Consider the following 26,122-nt stretch of genomic DNA (forward strand, 5'->3'; position numbering starts at 1 on the left):
GGTTCCAAGTGTAACCTAAGTGATGGAAAATTATTGAATAAGGACAGGCTTGTTTTGCCCCTTATTTTATATTTATTGCTATTTTGAAGCAAGGGTGATAAATTAAGACATTTTTAACCAATCGCATCTGATAGAAAATTTAATTATCTTTGTTTTATTGTAGGACTTTGTTCTAAAATGAATAGTTTTTAAGTTATAGGCAAAAAAAGTAGAAAAAAAAAACGAAATTTTTTGAAATTTTTAAATACATATTTTATTTTTTTTATTAATGTTCCGGGCATATTTGAAAAGGAGCATAAATCAATTATTATTAACGAAGTTATCACCTAACTTTATCCGCAAAAATCTGAATGCCACATCTCCATCCACCTAAAAACAGATCCTTACTGGTCTATATAGTGTAAGTAAAATTAACTATAAATGGAAACACGTCATCACATTCTCATACCTCAACCGTGCAATACATATTCTTCAATGGAACTGCCGTTTGCAGTTTCTCATAAAACTAACTTATAATACTTAGATGCAACTACACTTATAGACTTCAAAACAATCTTTTTTACAGGTTATATGAAAATTGAAGTAACTGAGTCCCTTAGAACATTTAAAAATGGGAAAAACACGGCCAAACCCCCAAAAAAACCCTAAAAACAGTTTGTTGAATTTTTGAAGTTGGCGAACCTTACGAAAAAATCTGAAAAAAATTAGAAATATATATTGTTTGATAAAATACATGAGATTAAAAAAATTATACCTGCAGTCATCCTAAAAAGGATTATTTAAAAAAAACATTTTAAATTTTTTTGAGGTTATGTAAACTCAACCTTCGGGTCCATAAAAAATATATGTTTTGTAAAGGCCTCAACTACGCGTGTGAATTTTTTGAAATTTTAATAATGATTGCATCCCACCCAAAAAAACGAAAAATAAAGTTTTTGATGGTGGAGAAGGGGAAGGGGGTGGTGGGTTAAAATTTTGCTGTCTTCTTTGTTAATCACATAGAACTTTAAAAAATCAATAATATTAAATTCTGGTAGAGAGAGAGAGGGTGCCTTTTAATTTATTTATCCCTCCCACAAGTGGAAAGTTTGATGCGCCACTGTCAACGTATGTGCCACTAAAAAATGACGGCACAGTGTTCATACGTTTTCTTTTAGGTTCTACTATTTAAGTTATACGACTCTTAGGCGCGGCGCAAATTGAACCTAAGCGAGTCACAACCTGCGCCGGCGGGACGGGTGACCTGTGCAGTTATTTTTCTAGCACACCGCATATTGAACACAAGCCAACCCGACCGTTGGCTGTCGCCGTAACGAATAGAGACGGGCAAAATCAGTGCGGACGTGTAACGGATACTTTTTATACCGGTTCTCAATGGTACTGAGTACAAATACTGATGTATCTGATCCTTGTATTTACTGAATTGAGTAAGCAACTTAAAATCGTTAGTTCCGTACCTGTAACTAGTAACGTTTTAAAAATATCTTACACGTCCCTAGTAGTCGTAGCGGTATGACTTTCGAAAACATCGAATTTGATCATAAGCAGGTGCATAAAAAGATATCTTACACTGAGTATTTTATTTCTACATACCTTTATAATAACAAGCATAAGTTAAACACTGCATTGATTGTGATTGCAAAAACGGTTCGCATGTTTTAAATAAGATTTTTGCTGATTATGTATTTTGCTAAAATATTAAATAACACAAAAAATACAATTCACAACCATCATTTAATTTTTAACGATAAACAAAAGTCTAATATGATGACAAGTTTGAAATTGATCGACTTTGTCGATAACAGTGTCATTAACAGATATTTTTAAATACCATGATTCATTTTCCAATGATTGTGTGGATTTAAGAAATACATCCTAAACCATGTTTTTACCTGTATAAAGGAGATTATAATTATGACACATGTTACTCCTTATTTTTCAAATAATATGCTCTTGTAAACGCACAACTTTGATTTATTGGCTAAACCTACATTAGATACGTCACAAGAAATTAAAAATAATTAACATGTAATAAATTCACTGTTTTAATCAGATATATTATATTCCCTACTATTGCAATAAAATATTAAAACGAATAAACGAAAACTTGTTGAGTAGTGCTGATTGATACAACAGAGCAATAAAATGTTATTCATAAAGATAGTGTAAAATATATCGCCGCTTATCTGGTCCGCTGGTAATAAAGTTATCAGCATTTAATTGCAAAGTGGTCTTTTAGCTGGAAAATACTTGTAAATACCATCCGTATTCATTTCAGATACTTCCATCTCGCAAACAAAAACACGTAAAAATTAACATCTGGCGGTGAGTCACCCGTCCCAAGCATAAGAAAACTGTACGCTGACGACAAACCTTCCCAGGCGAGACCTGCGAACGCACGAACTGATAGTAGGATTCGCAGAACGGTCTACGCAGTCAGCCGACGCAGGTTGTGTCTGGCTTAGGTTCAATTTGCGCCGGGCCTTATTGTGCCTTAAATGATTAACAAATTTCACCTATAAAGGCTCTTAGTGTAACAGTAACTAAACATACAAAAAATGAAACAATAAGCAAATGGACTTTGTAAGTCCTAAGTTTTCACCCAACGTGACTGGAAGTAGAACAGAAAGTTGATATGAACTCTTCTTATAACTTAGCGTCAATTGATATACGTTATCAAAATGATTGAGTCATTTCTGCCAAACTTTTCTCTGTTCTTTTGTCCTTAGGTAAGAGCATGGACTCTTAGAGAAGGGAGTGGGTGCCTACCTGTGATGGGAATTGATGATTGTAAAAATGTATATAAATAATTTGTAAGTTGAATTTATAATTGTAAAAATGTATATAAATATAATGATTCAATAAAATGTTTATTGTTTAAAATGTGATTTCACATTAATTTTTTTAATATATAGTCATATTAGTAGACTTATGGTAAAAAAATTTTAAACCAGAAGTGATATTAAAACTAGAAGTTTACATTTGTCCTCATCTTGCTAAGACGCGTTGAATAATATATCGCTTCTACTATTTCGGCGACTTTAAAACAATACTTCCTATTGCAACTCTAGAACCAGAAGTCCAAGGACAAATTTCTCACCTTTAAAACCAACTTTTGGTTATAAGCTCTCATTTGACACCTGATTTGTCATTCACGGACATGGAATTATATTCACAGACAGGCAAGCATGAAACCGAATTTGTTTTTGTCTTGCTAAGGTGGGTCGAATAATATATTGCTTGTACTATTTCGGTGACTTTAATCAGTAATTCCGATTGTAACACTTAACCCTACGTTAGGCGCGTCGTTATTGCTGACAAGCTTAGGCGCGCGGTCTAGGATTGTAGACCAATAGTTTTTTGTCGTATAATACCGGGTTTTGACAAAATTAACAAATTAGTGGTTAATAACATGTTTATTTATGTTCGCACTTTGATATTAGATATGTTTTGTTCCTTGGCTTTTCTCATTTTGACAGTGGTAAAATTAAAAACGAGGTCATGATTTTTTGGGTCTTTATTCGCAAATAAATGAAAATGGTCACAAAAATAAGCTCAATTTAGTAAACAACACAAATATTTTTTATCTTTGAACTTAGAGAATGACCAATAGGGATAAATAATAAAGAATATAACTAAAAAATAATAAAAGAACAAAACTATTAAATGGTCAAAGTGGCACAATTCTAGTCCGTCAAACATTCAGTGCAAATATCCCTGAAATGATCCTTGAATGCAAATGTGTCACATCTTTGGCATGCCCTTCTTGTTGACATATTGCAAATTCATGCACAAATAAAACATCGTCCCACGTAATTTGTTGGAATATTAAGGGAAGAGGGTACGACTTCTTGAACTCCGAGCAGTACGCGAGCTCGTCGTCTAAGTTCTCTTAGCAGGGAAGGCATAGTTGATCCATATTCAATTTGCTGTTTGATTAGTTCCCATGCTAAGTTTTCAATGAAGTCACTTCTTGAAACATTTTCATTTATGTTATTAGCTTTATATACACAGCAGGCTACATATTATCTTTATATATACAACTAAAAACTGGAACGCGCTTAGTCGCGTGGTCTACGGTTGTAGACCAGTGCTCTTTGAATAATGGTAAAAAAATAATGCAAACAGATCGGCGGCGTTTAGCAAACTGAAGAGTAAGTTGGAAGTATTAGTGACAGCTACTAAGCGGGATGGAGGCGTATGTGCAGTTTTATGCAATTGGCGACCACTTAAAGGAGAGTGGTCTACGATTGTAGACCACGCGCCTAACGGAGGGTTAAATCCGGAAGTCCGGGGTCAAATTTCTCACCTTTAATACCATCCTTGGGTTATAAGCTTTCATTTGACACTTCATTTGTCATTATATTTGGTATAATGACGGAGGAGTTGTAATGGGTACAGAGTCCGTGGTACAGACGGACGGGGATAATTTAATGTATTCACATTTTTTTCAAAATGAGTGAAAACAATATGCATATAAAAAATTAAGAGACATAAATAACACAAACACCAACAAATACAGGCAGTCTAGGCATCAAAGAAAATTGGGAAGAAATCAAAACAAAAATAATTAAGGCAGCAAGAAAGGATTGTCGAGCCAGTGATGATGATCATGATACTCGATTCCTTACTTTACTGGATGAGATGGAAAGTATGTTATCGATAAATTGAATTTCATGTAATGTAAGGAAAAGCCTGAAAACGCTGTAACTTAAGTTGCCTACATTCTGCATTGCCTATCTTTGTGTTGAGTGTCGTAATGCATTTAAATCAGCCCCCATGGAACTTCAACAAGAGGTGGTTAGTCTTAAAAAGGAGATTCAGGAGTTAAAATCTTCCCCAACACTAAATACCGATGCAGTTTTTGAGGCGACAGAAGACAGGAGCCGGAGAGCCAAAAATATTATTATACAGGGTGTAACAAAAATACAGGTCATAAGTTAAACCACATATTCTGGGACCAAAAATAGTTCGAATGAACCTAACTTACCTTAGTACAAATATGCACACAAAAGAAGTTACAGCCCTTTGAAGTTACAAAATGAAAATCGATTTTTTTGAATATATCGAAAACTATTAGAGGTTTTTTGTTGAAAATGGACATGTAGCATTCTTATGGAAAGAACATCTTAAAGACAAATTATAGTGAAATTTGTGCACCCCATAAAAATTTTATGGGGGTTTTGTTCCCTTAAACCCCCCAAACTTTTGTGTCCGTTCCAAATAAATTATTATTGTGGTGCCATTAGTTAAATTCAATATTTTTAAAACTTTTTCGCCTCTTAGTATTTTTTCGATAAGGCAGTTTTTATCGAGTTGCGGCTTAAACCCCCCAAATGTTTGTGTACGTTCCAATTAAACTATTACTGCGGTACCATTAGTTAAACACAGTGTTTTTAAAACTTTTTTGCCTCTTTGTATTTTTTTGATAAAGCATCTTTTATCGAGATTTGGCTTCTTTTTTAATATGGTTCAAAATATACTTAAAAATGTAAATCATAAATAAATTTTCATATTATTAATACCAAGTCTCCATAACCGTACTTTACCATATACAAATATGTGGTGGATTTGACAAATATTCAAATATCTCGATAAAAACTGACTTTTGAAAAAAGTACTAAGAGACAAAAAAGTTTTTAAAAACTTGTTTTTAACTAATGGCTCTACAATAATAATTAAATTGGAACGTACACAAAAGTTTGGGGGGTTTAAAGGAACCAAACCCCCATAAAATTTTTATGGGGTGTCCAAATTTCATTATAATTTTTTCTTAAAATACTACTGTCATAAGAATACCACATGTCCATTTTCAATAAAAAATATCTAATAGTTTTCGATATATTGGAAAAAATCGATTTTCAATTTGTAACTTCATAGGGCTGTAACTTTTTTTCCGTGCACATTTGTACTAAGGTAAGTTAGGTTCAATCGAAGTATTTTTTGTACCAGAATATGCGATTAAATTTATGACCTGTATTTTTGTTACACCCTGTATATTATAATGTACCTGAAAACCATTCAAGTGGTTCCAAAATCCGTGCTGAACATGACAGAAATGAGGTACGCGGAGTTCTCAATAAAATTGGTGTAACCAACAGCACCTTTAAAGCCTTTCGTCTTGGTCGACTAGCGGATAAAACAAGACCTCTTAAAGTCGCATTCAATGATTCAGCCCTTGTTATCTCTTGTTTAAAATAGCGCAGAGCCGTAATGGGTTCAAATCTGCGAATTGGAGCTGATCTTATCCTATTGCAACGTGAGAAAGTGAAGGCAGTTTATCAGGAATTGGAAAACAGGAAAACACAGAGTGAAGAGGACTTGAGGATCAAATACTTTAATGGGGTGCCCAGAATCGTCAAGAAATTCAATAATTAAAAAAAAACGATCATTGAGATATTTTCAGAATGCTGGGGGTATGTGCACCAAACTTCAAAATGTCAGACATGCTGTGGTTCTTTCTAGTTATGATATTATTATTATCATTGAAACATGGCTTACTTCTAAAATCTTAGATGCTGAATTGGGATTGAGTGACTTTAATGTGTATAGGCAGGACAGAGACACTCCAACTAGTTCGAAGACTCGTGGTGGTGGTGTCCTTATTGCTATTCATAAGCGCCTTCATTCAACGATGGTTAAGCCTATCGATTCCTCTGTGGAACATGTATTTGCACAGGTAATGTGTGCTACTAAAAAGTTAATCATTGGTGCTGTATACTTTCCTCCACGGTCATCTGGGTCATTATATGAGGAGCATTCCACATGCATGTTGGACTTAGGGGATAGATTCAGTGACTGTGAGTTCTGTATTTGTGATGACTACAACCTACCTGAGGCATCCTGGTATAATCTTAATGATGGTGTAACAGTTGAGTGTCCGCAACACTATCCAGCAAATATTATTTGTACTTGCTACAATTTTCTTAATATGTCACAAGTAAATACTTTGCCTAACCTTAATAATAACTTTTTAGATCTAGTTTTCTGTACGCAGAGGGATGCAGTTGTGTGGATTTCTACTGATATTCGATTGAATACTTCTTAACATCATTCAGCTTATACTATATTGTTACCTGCAGCTAATTTAAATTTGTTTCTTAAATATGATGTCCTTTATCATGATTTTAAAAAATATAATTATCAGGTATTAAATGAACATTTAGCATCAATTCCTTGGAACGAGTTATTAGATGTATCAAATATTAATTGCTGCATAGAAAATTTTTACCATATTTTATATGACGCCATCAGTATGTTTGTTCCTGTCAATCGGTTTAAATGATTGAACTTTCCACTTTGGTTTTCACGAGAATTGATTGAACTTGTTTGTCATACAGAAAAAAATAGCTCACCGAAATTTTAAAGCGTCAGGCAACTCATATGAGGAATTTTCAGTGTTATGGGAAAGATGTAAATCATTACAAGCAGTATGTTATAAAAACTATTTAGAGAATATTCAAGCAAATCTTTCAAGCAATCCCCGCTCTTTTTGGAGACATGTTAATGCTACACGTGGGTCTAACGCTTATCCTAATGTAATGTCTAATGAAGGTGGGAATGTAATAGCTCAGTGTGGTGAGGAAATAGTCAATCCATTTGCCAATTTTTTTTTCGGGTACATATAAATGATAGTGAGTATAATTTGCCTAACTGAATAGAGTAGTGTAGATATCCAAACTCTAACTAAAAGAACTAGGTATGTTTTTCCTTTGTAAACCTTTACAACAAATTTTCAATTTATCATTGTCATCATCTATATTTCCACATTATTGGAAATAGCTATTTGTATAACAAGGGAGGAAAGTGTAACTTTTCCTCCCGAGAATGAAGTTTACTGCCCGACGCGTAGCGGAGGGCAGTAAACATTCAAGGGAGGAAAAGGCACTTTACTCCCATGTTATACATATGGGTTTTCCACCTTCCTCAAATAACAAGTCATTTTTTCATTTTTACTTAATTTATTTATGTAACTAACCAACAAAATCTATTAGAACTAAAACAACAAATAGGTACAATATAACTGTCAACTGTCAAATATAAGTCAAATTAATAATGTAAACATTGTTAAATGAAAATAACAATTTACTGTTTTTTACCATTCTGCAAAATACAGGATGTTTTATAAATAAACTTTAAAATGTATAGATACTTCGTAATAGAAAATAGATATTATACAGGGCGTCAATAAGTTATATTTCATGAATGAAATACCATGACGTCACTTTTACTTTTCCTCCCTAGGGAGGAAAAATATTTTCCTCCCTAGGGAGGAAAAGTACAACTTTGCTCCCTACAATCAGGTCCGGAAAGGTATACTTTCGGTAGAGGTAGGTGGAAAAATAGTTTTCTTACACCTATCTATAAATCTGGCAATCGTGAGTGTGTAAATAATTATAGATGTATAACATTCAATCAGCAATCCCAAAACTTCTAGATAAATTGGTATCGATAAATCTTACCTGGGCTTGCCGAAACATAATTATTGATGAGCAACATGGTTTTCCTAACAGAAAGTCAACTGTAACAACTACCAACAATACTTGTTGGGTGCATTTGAGAATAAGATTCAGGTCGACAGCATTTATACTGATTTCTCAAAGGCATTTGACAGGGTTAATCATAACCTATTGGTTCATAAACTTCATGCATCTGGCTTTGGTGAACCCATTGTTAATTGGATTAAAAGCTTTTTCATGGGACGTACACAACAAATTCGTATCAACAATAATTATGTTTCTAAAGAATTACATTGTTGTTCTGGTGTCCAACAAGAATCTCATTATGGTCCCTTGCTCTTTAACTTGTTCATTAACGATATTAGTATATTATATATAATCCGGTTCTCTTTTACCGTGAGGTGTCGAGAAATCTGCTTTTACTTCCTAATCATCTCTCTCCAAAGTTTTCTGTTGGATGTCCTTCTCTTGGCTTCCTCCCATGTGAGGTTTCTGCTTTGTAATGATTTTCCCACAGCATCGTTCCATTGTTGACACGGTCTTCCTCTTCTCCTTGTACCAATTCCCTTTGCTTCCCAAACTACCTTGACTTGTCTATGTGGATCTAACCTATTTAAATGACCGAACCATCTTAGTTGCGATCTTTCTATTGCTTTGTTGGCACTCTCAACATCTAGGTTGTTTCTTATCGTTTCATTTTTTACTTTGTCCATTAGCGTAACTCCTTCTACTCTTCTTAAATACTTCATTTCAGAAGATTGTATCTTGCTCTTCTCCCGTTCAGTTAGTGTCCATGTTTCACTTCCATATAACAAAGTAGGGAGGTATATTGTCTTATATACTGACACTTTTGTCTTCTTGCTAATTTCTCTTTTGCTAATGAAACCTGAATTCAGGGAGTGATATAGTCGTGATGTTTTAGCAATTCTGTTGTTCAGCTCTTTTTGCATTTTTCCTTTTCCATCTATTATAGTTCCTAAATATTCAAAATCCTCCACTTGTTCTACTAAATTTCCGTCTAGGTTTATATGGATTTCTCTGGGTGTCTTGGATATAAGTAGAGTTTTGGTCTTTGCTAAATTTATTTTCATTCCTTTGTCTGCAAGTTCTCTCGTCCATAAATTTAAGGTTGTTTTGCAAAGATTTCTCTGAACTTGCTATTAATGCAATGTCATCTGCAAATACACATTCACTTATCGTTATACTTTTTAATCGATGGTAACCTAAATCTAATTTTCGGGACTCTCTACTGCATTTTTCTATTACTTCATTCATATATATAATGAATAGCAGTGGGCTCAAAACTCCATCTTGCCTTACTCCTTGTGTAGTAGCGAATGTGTTTGATTCACAGTTTAATGCTCGGACAATGTTCCAACTCTTCCAGTACATAGATTTTACTGCATCAATTAGTTCTACTCCAACATCGAACTGTTCAAGTGCTTTCCAAATGTGCTGTCTGGGTACCTTGTCAAAGGCTTTTTCCATGTCTATGAAACACATGTATATATCTTTGTCAAAATTAAGAAATTTTTCTGTTATTTGTCTTATAGTAAAGATATGATCTTGGACACTGTGCCTCGGTCGGAAACCACTTTGTGCATCGTGTAGTTGATGTTCCACTTTCTTTCTCAGTCTCATCTCCAGTATTCGTTCATAAACCTTAGCCGGGACACTTAGCATGGAAATACCTCGATAATTTGAACATTCCTTTTTATCTCCCTTCTTAAATAAAGGAGCCATTACTGCTGTTGCCCAATCTTTTGGAATGCGTTTCTGTTTCCAAATCGCTATCAGTAATTTGAGTAAGTAGTGTAATGCAGATTCTCCCATGTATTTCAACCATTCTGCCTTGATATTATCTATTCCTGCCGCTTTACCATTTTTCATTTTTGCGATGGCTTCGGTTAATTCTTCCAATGTTATTTCATTACTCTCGTTTCTCGCCGTCCTATATATGATCTCTTCTTCTTGTTCTTCTTCATCATCTGTTTCATCTGCTTCCAGTAACTCTTTGAAATATTCACTCCATCTGTTAACTATATCTTGTGGTTGGGTAAGTATTTTACCATTTTTATTTTTTATTTGCACGACAGTACTACCTGATTTACCTCTCATTTTTTTCAGACCTTTATAGAACAATTTTTGGTTTGTCCTACTATCTTGCTCCATCTTTTCTCCAAATCTCTCCCATTCTTCCGACTTAGCTTTTTTAACTTTTTTGAAGTTATACTTCTTTACGCGCGTTGAGGGTGAATTTTTAATGTTAAAACCAGGCTCATACGCATCGGCCAGGCGCATACGCGCATTATAACTTTGTTCTGATTGGATGTTCAAATGACATGTCAAAAATTATCCAATATGGCAGCTGTAGCGCAGCTGTGGGCTGTGGTTTGGGGACGGTTTGGTTATGTCCTTGATTGATAAATATAGAGTGATTGTTATACTGCCTTTTTAAATAGTTTTCATATTATATTTTTGGACTTATTAACATGCTTGTTGCATGTCATTGTGGAAGCCCAAACTGTGTGAGTGCGATTTTCAATCGCAAAATTACTGATAAAAACCTATTGGCTCGTAGAGGTAGTGTAGAGATTCTCTACACTAGAGAACTGTGGATAAACATCAATCAACCGGGACGATTTTACGATCTCACTTATTCAAAACTAAAGACTCGGAGGATCCAGTACTTGGAGTCTTTTATTACTGTCAATGATTACAGGTAAGTGTTTTGAAAATAAGTTAAACAAATTTTGTTCCTACATTTGAGCCACTTTACACATTGCAAATAATTGCGAAATTTATAGCACAAGTTCTTGCAGCAAAAACTTCTGCAATCAGTTGCAACTTGCAACTAGATTTCTGCAATAAAATGATTACAGGGTACAAGTAATTACAGAAGCTGATATGAAATAGACAGAAACGTTGACCTAACCATAAATTTTAGGTTATGTTGTTTTTATAAATTAAATGTGATTTTTTGAGTAGAGTTATCAGATATTAGATTAAAAATGTTAGATTATTGAGAAAATTATAATATGTGTTATATATAACAATTGCAGAAAGAATTGCATGAACATGTTCTATTTAGCTGCAACTTCTTGCAGCAAGTAGTTGCTGCAAGTAATTGCACCTTTTCTGTGCAATTCTCGTGTGACACGATGCAATTTCAATTGCTGCAAGAAATTGCGCAATTACTTGCATCGTGTAAAGTGGCTAGCTCATACATTCACATAACAATATTTTACATAAATCTATTAATTTTAGACGAACCAGCTTATTTAGAGGACGAAAATCATCCTGATCAAGTTCCATCACAGGAAATGGTACGCAAGCCTCAAAAAAGTGCATAGGTAACATGATGTTGAAAGAACGAGGAGATTGGAAAAGAAAGAAGTAAATTGAGAGTGAGTAAAACCAACAAACACATTTATCTTATGCTTTTTCAAGTGGATATAACAACTAAAAAATAAATAATGAAGAATAATTTAATATTTTGATTTTTTGTTAAAAAATATTCTCAGCTAAGTACAGTGCGTTGGTAACAGACTGTCTCCTTATATGCAATAAACCATTAGCTCATGTGATGCTCCAGCTACAATTTGCTTAATCCATATTTTATAACTTTTCCTCAGCTTTTCGCTTTCATGTATCACATTGTTGTTAGCATTAATGGTTCTGATTTAAGTCGAGCTGCAATGCCACTTTTTTTGAATAGCGTAGTTAACCATATATTATCTGGTAAAGTATCAAAAATGTTTCTTACAAAATTGGTGTCAGTGTTCTGCTAACTGCAAATTATATTCATATTTACCAGTTTTACGTGGACTCATTTAACTTTTCACTATTGGTTGAGAATAGTCTGTCCGCTATAACTTTTCCCATGCGGTGCGATTCATTTTCAATCAAATTAAGTCAAAACAGAAAGTGAAACGTATGCCGATGTGTGTAGTATATAGTATACAGTATACAAAATGTATATAGGGTGAGGCAGATAACTGGCCTATTAGAAATATCTCGAGAACTAAAGGCAACAGAAACATGAAAATTGGAATGAAGGGGTTTTGAAGGATGATCTATTAAATGAAAATATTTTCATCTCTTTGCAACTTCCGGTTATACCGGAAGTTGCTTATAACTTCGTTTTTTTAAATGGGACACCCTGTATATTTTTACATTTTTGGATTCTCTTCGATGTCTTCTTTCTTAAAATATGAGGTTTTGTAATATTATACAGGGTATTTTAAAAGATAATTACGTGTTTTTTATTAATTTCGTAGCATTATTCACACCCTGTAGAATTGTAGTAGTTTGACATCTAAAACTCTACTTAAGTTCAAATGATTTTTAATATACTCTACTATTGTTAAGAATCATTAGTATAGCTAAATTTTTAATTTTAGTATACAGGGTTGGTCGAAACTCGGAATGAGTATTTTCTGAGTTTTCTTAAATAGAACACCCTGTATTTTTATATTGTAATGAATTGATATTTTATGGTACTTTTTTATTTCTTAAGCATTCCCTATACCTAACTGCTTTAATTTGTGAGTTATTGGTGATTCAAGCTAAACATTAATTGCAACAGAAAATACGTAAAATTTTATTAGGTTGGCCGTGAAAATACTCAATCCCAAATAATTTTTCAGAAATAAATACATATTAATCCAGACTGGTCCTTAAAATTACCAATCATGGTTTAGCTATCAAAATACCTACGTAGTTAAGATTGTTGGTGCGATTAACAATTAAGCATAAATTAAAGCAGTTAGGTATAGGGAATGCTTAAGAAATAAAAAAGTACCATAAAATATCATTTCATTACAATACTAAAATACAGGGTGTTCCATTTAAGAAAACTCAGAAAATACTCATTCCGAGTTTCGACCAACCCTGTATACTAAAATTAAAAATTTAGCTATACTAATGATTCTTAACAATAGTAGAGTATATTAAAAATTATTTGAACGTAAGTAGAGTTTTAGATGTCAAACTACTACAATTCTACAGGGTGTTAATTTTGCTACGAAATTAATAAAAAAACTTAATTATCTTTTAAAATACCCTGTATAATATTACAAAATCTCATATTTTAAGAAAGAAGACGTCGAAGAGAATCCATAAATGTGAAAATATACAGGGTGTCCCATTTAAAAAACGAAGTTATAAGCAACTTCCGGTATAACCGGAAGTTGCAAAGAGATGAAAATATTTTCATTTAATAGATCATCCTTCAAAACCCCTTTATTCCAATTTTCATGATTTTGTTGCCTTTAGTTCTCGAGATATTTCTAATAGGCCCTTTATTTGCCTCACCCTGTATACACATCGACGTTCGTTTCAATTTATGTTTTGATTTAGTTTGATTGAAAATGATTCGTACCGTATGAGAAAAGTTATAGCGGACGGACTATATCTGCATAAGTATGCTCTACAAACTCTACATAAATCACTCTGTTTATAATGATCAGCTATTGCCCAAAAATTATTAAATGAATTGAGTCATTCTTTTTTTATATAATTTCGATTTACATTTAATGTTACATTTATCGTTACATCGAGGTCCCGATTCTCTCATTTACGTTAATTTTACAGTTTTTCTAGTGTATTCTTGGTCAGAGTTCCTCAGTTTCTTCAAAATATTAATTTTGAAAACACTTGGATCTCTTTGTCTCTCCTTTCCAAGATTTTTCTTCTTTGGGAATTTTTACTTAGCAGACGTATCTAATAATAAACTAATGCCTTTGATGCAGGAAGGGGTTTTCGCTGTTGATGCTTCTTGAACATGTAATCCACTGTGAACATCAGATATAACAGTGGAAGTTAGTTCACTCGTAAATTATATAGATGTTACAATGTGTTTATAAAAATATTCATCAATAATAGAAATTTATAGTATTGTAACATTGGTTACAAAGTTTTTCCACTGAGTGATTCAAAATTTGCACTTACAATGAGGTTATTTTATTAAAAAACTTTATATTAAGGTACATAAGATAGGATAAAAGTTTTTAGATCAAAATGAAAGTTGTCCTTTGTAGATATCATTTAAGCAATAGTTGAAAAACATTATAAGTGGAGTTACAATGTTATTCATATCAGTTGTAGTTGTGATCTAAAATTTAAATTGGATTAATTTTTTTTGTAGGCTATACAGATAAATCTAAAAGTAAACATAGAGGACAATGATGCATTAGAGACTGGCATATCATCTCATACGGACAACACCGCAGGAGAGTTTTTTTATATTTGAACAATTCAGCTTCGCTTCAAAGAAAGTTGGATGCATTGGAAAAAAAATTTAAGCTCACCGTTTGGACTTACGGAAGATATTGAAAATGCTATAAAGTAGGGATATTATACCGGATTTGTATATACTTTTGTAAATAATACAGGCTGTAACAAAAATACAGGTCATAAATTAAACCACATATTCTGGGACCAAAAATAGTTCGATTGAACCTAACTTACCTTAGTACAAATAGGCACACAAAAAAAGTTACAGCCCTTTGAAGTTACAAAATGAAAATCGATTTTTTCCGATATATCGAAAACTATTAGAGATTTTTTAATGAAAAGTGACATGTGGCATTGTTATGGTAGGTACATCTTTAAAAGAAATTATAGTGAAATTTGTGCACCCCATAAAAATATTATGGGGGTTTTGTTCCCTTAAACCCCCCAAACTTTTATGTACGTTCCAATTAAATTCTTATTGTGGTACCATTAGTTAAACACAATGTTTTTAAAAGTTTTTTGCCTCTTAGTAATTTTTCGATAAATCATTTTCAGTCGAGATGCGGCTTCTTTTTTAATATGTTTACGTAAAAATTTTATGGGGGTTTTGTGCCTTTAAACCTCCCAAATGTTTGTGTACGTTACAACTAAACTATTATTGCGGTTACATTAGTTAAACAGAGTGTTTTTGAAACTTTTTGCCTCTTAGTATTTTTCCGATAAGGCATCTTTTATCGAGATGTGGCTTCTTTTCTAATACGGTTCAAAATATACCTCAAACTGTAATTATTTATAAATAATTTTTCGTATTATTACCAGTACGTAACAGTATACAAATATATGGTGGATTTGACAAATATTCAAAATATCTCGACAAAAACTAGCTTTTCGAAAAAGTACTAAGAGGCAAAAAAGTTTTAGAAATATTGTTATTAACTAATGGTGCCACAATGGTAATTTAATTGGAACGTACACAAAAGTTTGGGGGGGTTTAAGGGAACAAAACCTCCATAAAATTTTTATGGTGTGCACAAATTTCACTATAATTTTATTTTAAGATATTCCTGTCATAAGGATGCCACATATCCGTTTTCAATAAGAAACCACAAACAGTTTTCGATATATTGGAAAAAATCCATTTTTATTTTGTAACTTCAAAGGGCTGTAACTATTTTTATGTGAACATTTGTACTAAGGTAAGTTAGGTTCAGTCGAACTATTTTTGGTCGCAGAATATGTGATTTAATTTATGACCTGTATTTTTGTTACACCCTGTATATTGTATGATATTTTAAAAGAAAATAATGAGTACCACCAGTGTTACTACAAATGTCTAGTGAATTTAGTAAGTAATTTTGCCAATTTTGTAAAATTGACAAGAAAATAATTACTAAATAGTTAGTAATTTTGCCAATTTTCACAAAATTGGCCAAAAACAAAAAAAATATCTACTAAAAACACTAGCCAGTTGTGTCGTGAGTTTAGCGAACCGACTATAACTCTTGTTAAATTAAGGTTGAGTTTACACTTTTGACTTGCCTACAGATTTAAAAATATTTTTGTCATAATATACAGTATGTCTCTGTAAGTTGGAACCATAATATGGAAAACTTTTTTATTATTCATTTTACGAAAAATAGTTGTTCTACATAAAAGGTTCTGCAATATCTAGAATCTCTGATTCAACCATCAGATAGTAAATTTTTATGGGTATTACACAGGGTATGTCAAAAAAATATGAATGTCACTCAAGAGAAAAGTAGCTTTATTTTTACAATATTGAACATTGTTATTATGAACAGTTAATTGGAAATAGAACTATATTCTAATATGGAATTACATCCTTCTAATTGAAAAAGAAATTAAAAATTTTTCTCAACATATATAATCAACATTATTTTCTGTTATTTCAATTATGATAACTTTTGTTATTAATTTTACGAAAGAAAAGTCATAGAAAGTTCTGAATGATCTAAACCCTAAAATATAACCATCTTATAGCAAATATTACCGATTTTGTATGAGGTATATAAAAAAACTGTTTTTTATGACGACAAAGAAGTATAACTTCTTACGTGCGTACACAAGTACACACACTCTTTTCTTTCACAAGCTTTCTTGCTTGTTTGTATTTCTGATACATATGTGAACTGTTATTTTCTAGATAGGCTCTCCATGCTACTTTCTTTTCTTTCACAGCTATTTTTATCTCTTCGCTCCACCAACTAGTCCTTTTTTTTGACCCACCAGTAATTGTATATCCGCAAATTTCACCAGCAGCATTGGAAATAGTATCTTTGAAGAATTTCCACTGTTGTTCAATGGTTTTTCTTTGTATCCATTTTTCTTTGAAATTTTCGTCAGTGGTTTTGTTGAACTTGTTTCTCACTTCAATATTGGCTAATTTATGTGTTCTTACAGATCTTTTTTCTTGTATATTTGCATTTCTAGTATTATTTGTGTACTGCTCTTTTCCTTTTATTTTTCCAACAACTAGAAAATGGTCGCTTCCTAATTCTGAATTTCTAGTCACTTTCACATCTTGGATTTTATTTTTGTGAATTTTCTCTATTATGATGTAATCGATAATAGATTTTTCATTCCGGCTTGGAACTACTCGGGTATATTTGTGTATATCTTTATGCTGAAAGAAAGTATTCATTATAACTAGACAGTTTAATCTGCAAAAATCCATTAGTATATCACCGTTAATATTTTTTGTAGTCTCTCCAAATTTGCCTATGACGCCATTGCTTTTTTGTGCTTCCTTACCAACCCTTGCATTTAAATCACCTACTATTAGGATTGGACTAGCACTGTTTTCATATAATTCTGGCAGTTTACCCCAAAACTCATCTTTATTTTTCTTACTATCATTTTCATTAGGACCATAAGCAATTATAATAGTCCAAATATTCTCTCCGTCAAGGTCGGTTCTTATTGTCATTAATCGTTCATTAATTGCTTCCCAACTTTTTATATTATTAACAAGATCGTTGTTAACTAGGCATCCTACTCCGGCTTGTGCCCATCTTGAACTGTCGACTCCACTGTACATTAACGTACAATCATTAATCATCATCTCTCCCTTCCCTTTTTTCTTTACTTCAGTTAGTGCAAGTAGTTTCAGATTAGTCTGCTTGAATTCCATAACAAGTTCAATTTCTCTACCAGCTAGACTTCTAATATTCCAAGTTCCAATGCTGATTTTTTTACTTTTGTTTGTTATTTGGTTTTCCTTGTTTACTATATCTACAGTGTTTATTTCGCTAATACCTAGATTATGTCCTTGACTCGTTGCCTGGTTCGTTACTGGTAATTCCACTTGATCACTTATCAGTTTTTTGAATTGTACATGATTTTGTTATGATCATGCTGCTCCTCTAAAGTTTCGCTTTGCCTATTCCATACCCATACCTGGTTATTTACTATCATCTTCTTGTATGCCACCTTGACGTTTTTACCTTGATTTCGCTCTAGTTTTGCTTGTTCCCTTATTATTTTCTGGATACGACGTTCCTGGTAAGTTAGATCTTCGTCAATGAATATTCTGGCCTCTGGAACATCTTTAAGTTTTTTCTTATTGCTAAGTATTTCCTTCTTTTTATTCAGATTTACCATTTCTACTTTATGTCTCTTATTACCTATCTTAGTGACTCGGTTTATTTCAGCTTCAACTTTTAAGTATTTCTTAATGTTGTTCACAGTTTCTTCTACAACTTTTTCAGGCTCCGTTTCGTTTATATCTAAGCCTGTGATTATTAAATTATTTTGTCTTTCTTTTTTCTCTATAATTTCCATTCTGTTTTGAACAACTACCAACTGTTTTTTCAATTCTATGTTTTCTGTTTGTATATCTGTGAATTTTTCTATGTAGTATTGATTGACTTGCCTTAGTTCTTTAACCTCCAGCATTACTGATTTTACTAATTCCATTAATTCCTTTAATTCATCCATTCTTGTTTTCACCTTGAGTTATCTTCTAAATTTATTCTATAATATATATTTTTAAATTTAACTGACTATATTTCCCTGTTCATGTGGAACGATTCCGGATCGCGAAAAGCGCTGAGCCCACCTCAAAAGTTCAAAAGCTCGTCGAACGCTTATCAATCCGCCAATCAATTCCGATAACGTGGTTCTATGGTTATGTTTACTGATTTTAAATAAGTTTAAACGTACTTACCGATCGTACTAACACGGCTTTTATCCACACTTTAGATTCTTACTATTATACTATACACTCTGCTCACTCACAAATTTGTAGATTGTTCGTAATAGCCCAAAATTGGGTAATAATACGGAACCATATACAAACACGTCCTACTCGCACGGCTAGAGATGGGACATCCAACGATATTAGTAAGGGTATCAAAAACTCACACTTTCTACTATTTGCTGATGATCTTAAGTTATTTCGTTACATACATGATATATCAGATAGAGATCTCCTGCAAGATGATGTTAATAATATAAGTTTATGGTCGAAACAAAATGGTTTAAGCCTAAATCTGACTAAATGTTCTTGTATTTTATTTGGTCGTATAAATAATCTAACAGCTAATAGATATGTTCTTAATGATGTACTCTTGGATTCAGTTACTGAGATTAAAGATTTGGGTGTATTATTGGATTGTGCATTGACATTTAAAATTGAGGAAACGGGATTTCGCAATCTTGGTTTTATTTACCGCAACAGTCATGATCTCTCACCTACTGTATTCAAATTACTGTACTACTCTCTAATGCGCTCCATTTCATCAAGTCTACATTGATGGATTGGAGAGCGTTCAGCAGAAGTTTTTAAGATCTTTAGCTTATAAAGCACATACTAATATAAGAAATACTGAAAATTTCGTCATAGATTATTCTGGAATAATGTCTCAATTTAACATTGCAACACTGAAGAACCGCAGGTTGAGAGCTGATATGTTGTTTCTATTTAAAATTCTAAACAATGCTATTAATTGTCCCTCGTTATTGGATAATGTGTACTTAAATACAATACATAGAACTCGACACACTGCACTCTTTTATATTCCTTTTCATAGGACTGAGTATGCTCGTCATTTTCCCTTGTCGAGAATGCTCAGCTTTTGCAATGACATGCTACTTGATCCATTCTGTCCAAGCACTAATATCTTCAAAAGGCAACTTGGGGGTTTAATGATTTATGTGATATTTTTCATCATCTGTGATTTGATATACTGTGTTATTTTACAAATTTTATTGTTTAATTGTATTTTATGCGTTGATTTTTTGTACATGATCTTTACTATTACTATTGTTTTTTTGTATTCTTTTGTAAATGGTTCTACCGCTGAAATAAATAAATAAATAAATACATTTGGCACACATTCTGTGCCAGTGATGATGATCATGACACTTCACTTGAATCCTTACTTTACTGGATGAGATGGAAATTATGTTATCGATAAATTGACTTTCATGCAATATTTTAAGGAAAAGCCTGAAAACGCTGTAACTGAAGTTGCCTACATTTGGCACACATTTTGTAATTAAGATTATTATTCTGTGGTATTTCTTTTATTAACAAAATATCATTTTTAACTATTATAAGTACCTACTTAATTTGTAATCGTCTATTATATGCCCTTAAATTTAATTTAGAATTTAGATACACAATAATTGAGAATACAAATCCAAAAGAATGAGACAAACATGTGATGAATATAAAAGAGTACGAAATGAGTTAAAATCAATAGTAAGAAGAAAAAAAACAGAACATTGGTAAGCATTTTCAAAAGAGATAGAGCACAACTTCTAAGGTATGCAAAAGGAAATGTGGAAAATGATAAAAGGTCAAAGAGCAGAGATGAAGGAATTGGTAGAAGTAAAACATATTGATACAAATACATGGACAACTTCCCAAAAAACCTGTATCAAACAGCTAATCACGAAGAACTGGAAAAACCAGAATTAGAATCGGATGAGCAAACAGAAATTAAAGAGGAAGATATAACGAACGCCTTAAAAAAGATGAAAAATCAAAAAGCACCTGGGAAAGATGGAATAGCTAATGAACTTTTAAAATACGGAGGAGAGAGACTTCACAAAGAACTGAATATCCTGATAAGTAAAATAATAAATACAGGAAGAATTCCAGAAGAATGGAGAACTACTCAAATGATAGCGTTATTTAAGAAAGGTAATAAGGCAGACCCCAGTAATTATATAGGAATAAATTTACTGAGCACTATACTGAAACTCACAACAAAAATACTGATGGAGAAAATAATGGCGTGCATAAATATATCGGATGAACAATAAGGATTTAGAAGTGGAAGATCATGTAACGATGCAATTTTTGTGATAAGGCAAATAGCAGAGAAATCATTAGAATACAACAAGCCATCCCTTTCCTGTTTCATATATCTAGAAAATGCGTTTGATACAATACAATTAAAAGATGTGATACACTTACTGTTGTAAAAACTATATATCCAACTAATATATTTCCTATGAACCCATAGAAGCAAACACAGGAATCAGGCAAAGAAATTCACTAAGCCCTCTACTGTTTAACATAATGTTGGATGCAATAATAAAACAAGTGAAGAAACAAGAGGGTACAAAATGGGCGATAGAGAGATAAAAGTACTCAGTTATGCTGATGACACTGTGTTAGTAGCAGAGTGTGAAGACGACCTACAAAGATTACTGCACAAATTCAACATTAACGTAAAAGAACTGAATATGAAAATATCAGCCCAAAAAATAAAAAGCTTAGTAATATCCAAAGAACCAATAAGATGCAAATTGGAGTTAGGCAATCAAATTGTACAACAAGTCGAGGGTTCAGAACAATAGGGTTCCAAGCGACATTTTGTACAAAATCGGTTTTTTTACAGAATTCTATTTAATAAAGAATTCTGCATAGAATGACAGTTGAAAAACGTTGAATTGTTTCTAGATTGCGGTGTAATCAATGATGAAATAAGGTTTTAAGTATGTGAAATACTTTCAAGTTCAAGCAATAATGTTACAAGCACAAGTACTTTAGAAAAATTAAAAGTGTCTTGTCTTTCATAAACAATACAAAAAAATTTACAATAGTCCATTTGTTTCTGTAAATATTAGCATTAATGCAGCTAAACGCAGCAAAATATTACCAATTTGGATAAACTTATCATAGCTCCAACGGACAAAATGAAAAATAAAACAGTTACTAAAAAAAAATTGAACAAATTAAATTTGCCTATAAGTGGATGCCAAACCAGGCTCAGGAATGAGAGCATTAATTTCTAAATACAAAAAAAAGATAAATTTAATTAGGTTTTTCCATAATGTATAAGTTTTTTTTTTTCATTTTAAGTTCTGTTGTTTAAGCTAAATTTAGGAAAAACATGAGTTATGATTTTCTATTTAAAAATAAATATTCGTTTTATTTTGAAATTTATACCTTAACTTTACCAATTGCGCTAACAATTTTTGGAAAATTTAAAATTTTTTGTGAAAAGTTTATCTTATAATTCCATAAGGTTCCAACTACAAGGCTTATAGTGCAATAAGGTTCCAAGTACACTGCAGCCGTCAGTAAATATGTTACAAAATTGCACATTAGAATCTTACTTATGAGTCTTATGACATTATCTAACGTGAGGCGTTATCACAATTTACCACACTGTAGTATAAAATAATTTTAAGATTTACAGTCCTTCAAATAACGAAGTTATGATAGTTTAAAATTAGAAATTTGTCTCCTGAAAAATTTATGAAATGGCGCTTGGAATCTTATTGTTCGAAGTAATGACTTTCAAATACCTGGGAATTAATCTATCAGCCGACAACAATATCAAAGAAGAGGTAAAAGACCAAATAATTATTAAAGCCAGTAGAACAGCCAGATGCCTAAATGACACAATTTGGAAAAACAAACACCTAAGAGTGGAAACAAAGGCCCAAATATATAAGTCAGTTATTAGACCAGTTATAACTTATACAGCCGAAACAAGACCAGATACAAGCAAAACACAAAGACATCTGCAGACCAACGAAATGAGGATGTTAAGAAGGATCGCTGGTAAAGGACTACAGGACAGGTTAAGAAGTGAGGAAATCAGACGCATATGTGGGGTAGACAATATAAATACTTATTTATTTATTTATTAACGGTTTCACCATTGTTCAAAAAAGTAATACAATGAATTATAAAACAGTTGACATAGTTAAATTCTAACATATACAATAAAAAACAATATAAAACGTGTTAAAAATATGATGTAACACCATAAACAAACTAAACATGATCAACACAATTTAACAATTGCCTAAAAGAATAAATTGAACTAAAAAATGGATGAACAGTATATGTGTTGAAGTGCCTAAGAGCTCTAGCCATCGGATCATTTCTACCATAATTAATACGGTGATACTCAATATAGAATAAAGAAGGATTTCGTAAGTTGTAACTGGTTGTATTAATTTGGATTTCCGATAGTAATTCAGGACAGTTAACAAAGGCGTTAATTAGTTTATAGATAAAAATCATTTCTAGTTTTATTCATCTATTTACAAGAAGTGACAAATTCAAATGCTGAAAAACATCATTGTTGTTAAAATTATTGAGAATCTGCAATTTAAATCTAGCGTATCGAGCACAATGTACTTGAATATTCTCAATTAAGACTTTGTCAACCTCAAAATAAGGAGACCAAATAATGGAAGCATACTCTAGGGATGATCGAACTATTGAACAACATAAAACTCGAAGAACGGACACAGAAGAAACTTTTGTATTCTGTTTTACAAAACCTAGGGATCTGTTAGCATTAGATGATAGAACACGCAGGTGAGATTTAAAATTTAATTGTTTATAAAAAATTACTCCTAGATCTCTCATCTCATCAACTCTAGACAACACATTTATACCAATATTATATTCATACAGATCTGTAGTGTTCGTTTTTGAGAAACTAATAATATGACATTTGTCGATATTTAATAATAAATTGTTGGAAATAGACCATTCATATACTTTATCCAAGTCATTTTGTAGAACTTTACTATCCAATAAGTTATCTACAATGTGAAATAATTTTAAGTCATCAGCAAAGAGTAGAAAGTTAACATTTTCAATTACAGATGATAGATCATTGATAAAGAGGTTAAATAATAATGGTCCACAATGTGAGCCTTGTGGTACTCCTGAATGAACCTGAATTTCATTAGATATATAACTGCCAATTTTAACATGTTGTTGACAACCATAAAGAATGCTACTGAACCAGGTCACAATGCCATTCCCTAAACCAAGATTCTTCAACTTATATACAAGTAAGTCATGATTGACTCTATCGAAGGCTTTATAGAAGTCTGTGTAAATACAATCAACTTGTAATCCCTTTTCAATAACATCTAATATAAAACTGTGATAACAAAGTAAATTTGTAACAGTAGATTTACTTGATTGAAAACCATGCTGTTGTGGTATAATTACATTTTTACATGCCCAATTTAAGTAACGAGTCACTAATTCATCCAAAAAGAATGTGTGTGTACTTTGTACGCACGTAAGAAGATATTCTTCTATTATATAGGTAATTTAAACGAAGTAAATATACTTAACAGGTTATTTGTATTTTATTTAAAAATTAAACTAACTTTCTTATCTACCACTTTCAAAACAAGAAGAACAGAAAAGAAGAGTGGAATAAACACATAAGCAGGATGTCCGAATCAAGGATTGGATAGTAAGAATAGCCAGGGACAGGTTACCATTAGACACAAGAAGTATAGGACTCCCAAGGAAAAGATGGAATGACAATTTAGGGACAGAATGAAAGGCACCCATGAAGAAAAAGAGGCAGTACTGTCTATATAAAAGAACAGGAAGAAATTTAATTTTGGAACAAAATTATACTCGCTGGTAAAAAGTTATTCCTCTTTATACTACTTTCAAATATGGAAGGACTTAAAATATATTTAGTTACTAACCTTTTTCAGTTTCTTGGTTTTCTTCAAATGGATTAAGTCCATTTCCAGGTTCTATTTCACTTTTAATGGGGCACTTTTTTAAGTCATGAGAATCATATGTGTCCTGGGTACTTTGCCTATTGAATTCATCCTTAATTTCACATTTAAAGCCATCCAGAAGATGAAGAGCATCATCCAGGTCATTATACTCTATTTCTATTTTACACGTTTCCTCACTAAATTCTTGTTTGACTTCCATTTCATTACACTTGATTTTATGGACTCCAATGATAATTTTACATAAAAAATATGAAATCGCTCACAGTTTACAATAAAAATAATATGTTAATTGTTAATATAAACAAAACAAAATTAATAAAATAAAGTTTTTTTTGAGTGAGGTGAGATTATGAGACATTTATGACACAGAACACAGAATAAAAAACAACTTGTTTTCTATTCTGTGCTTATGAGATGTATGATGTATGTCATGTCATGTCAATGTCATACGTCAATGGATATTACCAACTATGCTTTGTTTTTAAACCACGAGGAGTAAACTAAAAAGACAGATTCACACCTAATGCGGCGTCCGCGCATTGGTAAATTTTTCGTGCGTATTGAACTAATGGCTCTTCGCTCGAAAACCGACAACCGATGGAGCGTGTGCGTTGTGTGTGTCGAAAATTCTTGCGTACGATTTATGCGACGAACACGTCCACACTAGCACAATTTACTTCGAGCACGTAAATATTTGCGACGAACAGATGGTTCGACGCAAATTTTTATCAGTGAGGAAGCGGCATAATAAAGTCACTAGAAAAATCACCAAAGACATCTTCTAGTAGGGGAGCATCCATAAACTACGTCGTAGAAAAGGGGGAGGGACCTTTGCTTATTACGAAGGTATACGACAGGGAGAGGGGACCATGAGTGCACATCCGACGTCGTTTGGTATATTTTATTGTCTTTTGTCCAAATAAAGCTAATTAGTAGTGGAGTTAATTGAGGAAAAAAAGTACTTGGGCGGATATTAATGTACTAACTACATATTATACTACATGATACTAACTACATATTAGTACTGATTTGGATACATTCGTAAATAAAATTTGAGTGTTAAAAATCCAGAAATAACATGGAATCACGCACTAAAAGGGGGAGGGTCATGAGTTGCAATTGGGACGTCGGCATGAGGGGGGCACTGTAAATGACGCTTTACGACGGAAGGAGGGGAGGGTATTAAAAACTCCAAAATTTTTACGACGTAATTTATTGCTGTTCCCTAGGGGAGCAAATTATGCTAAATTTGCAGTTACTCGATGAGCGTTATGGGGACTTATTGGGTTGTGAAGATTAGGTTCTAAAACCAAAAAAAGTTAGGTAAAGTTTTTCATTTTAGTGGGGACTTGCCATTTTTAATTTAATTTTCCATTTCCAACACTGTTTTTTTCCAAGTATTTCGCCACTTATCCATAATACAAAAAAAA

The 26,122-nt window shown here is 32.4% G+C and overlaps 1 protein-coding gene across 2 annotated transcripts in view; it reads right to left on the reverse strand.

Annotated features, from left to right (window-relative positions):
• LOC114326157 (zinc finger protein 239-like) overlaps positions 1-25,054 on the reverse strand; it is a 37,460-nt gene extending 12,406 nt beyond the window's left edge. Inside the window, exon 1 of one of the 2 annotated variants that reach the window (XM_050653992.1) lies at positions 24,654-24,794. Coding sequence is in view for 1 of the 2 variants with exons in the window: in XM_050653993.1 (XP_050509950.1) it covers positions 24,654-24,891 (238 nt within the window). In the remaining variant the exon portion in view is untranslated. Of the gene's footprint in view, positions 1-24,653 lie in introns of both variants that reach the window. The other variant, XM_050653993.1, reaches the window with a different exon arrangement.
• Positions 25,055-26,122: the final 1,068 nt, after the last annotated feature.

This window comes from Diabrotica virgifera, chromosome 6, assembly GCF_917563875.1.
Source record: "Diabrotica virgifera virgifera chromosome 6, PGI_DIABVI_V3a".
NCBI lineage: Eukaryota > Metazoa > Arthropoda > Insecta > Coleoptera > Chrysomelidae > Diabrotica > Diabrotica virgifera.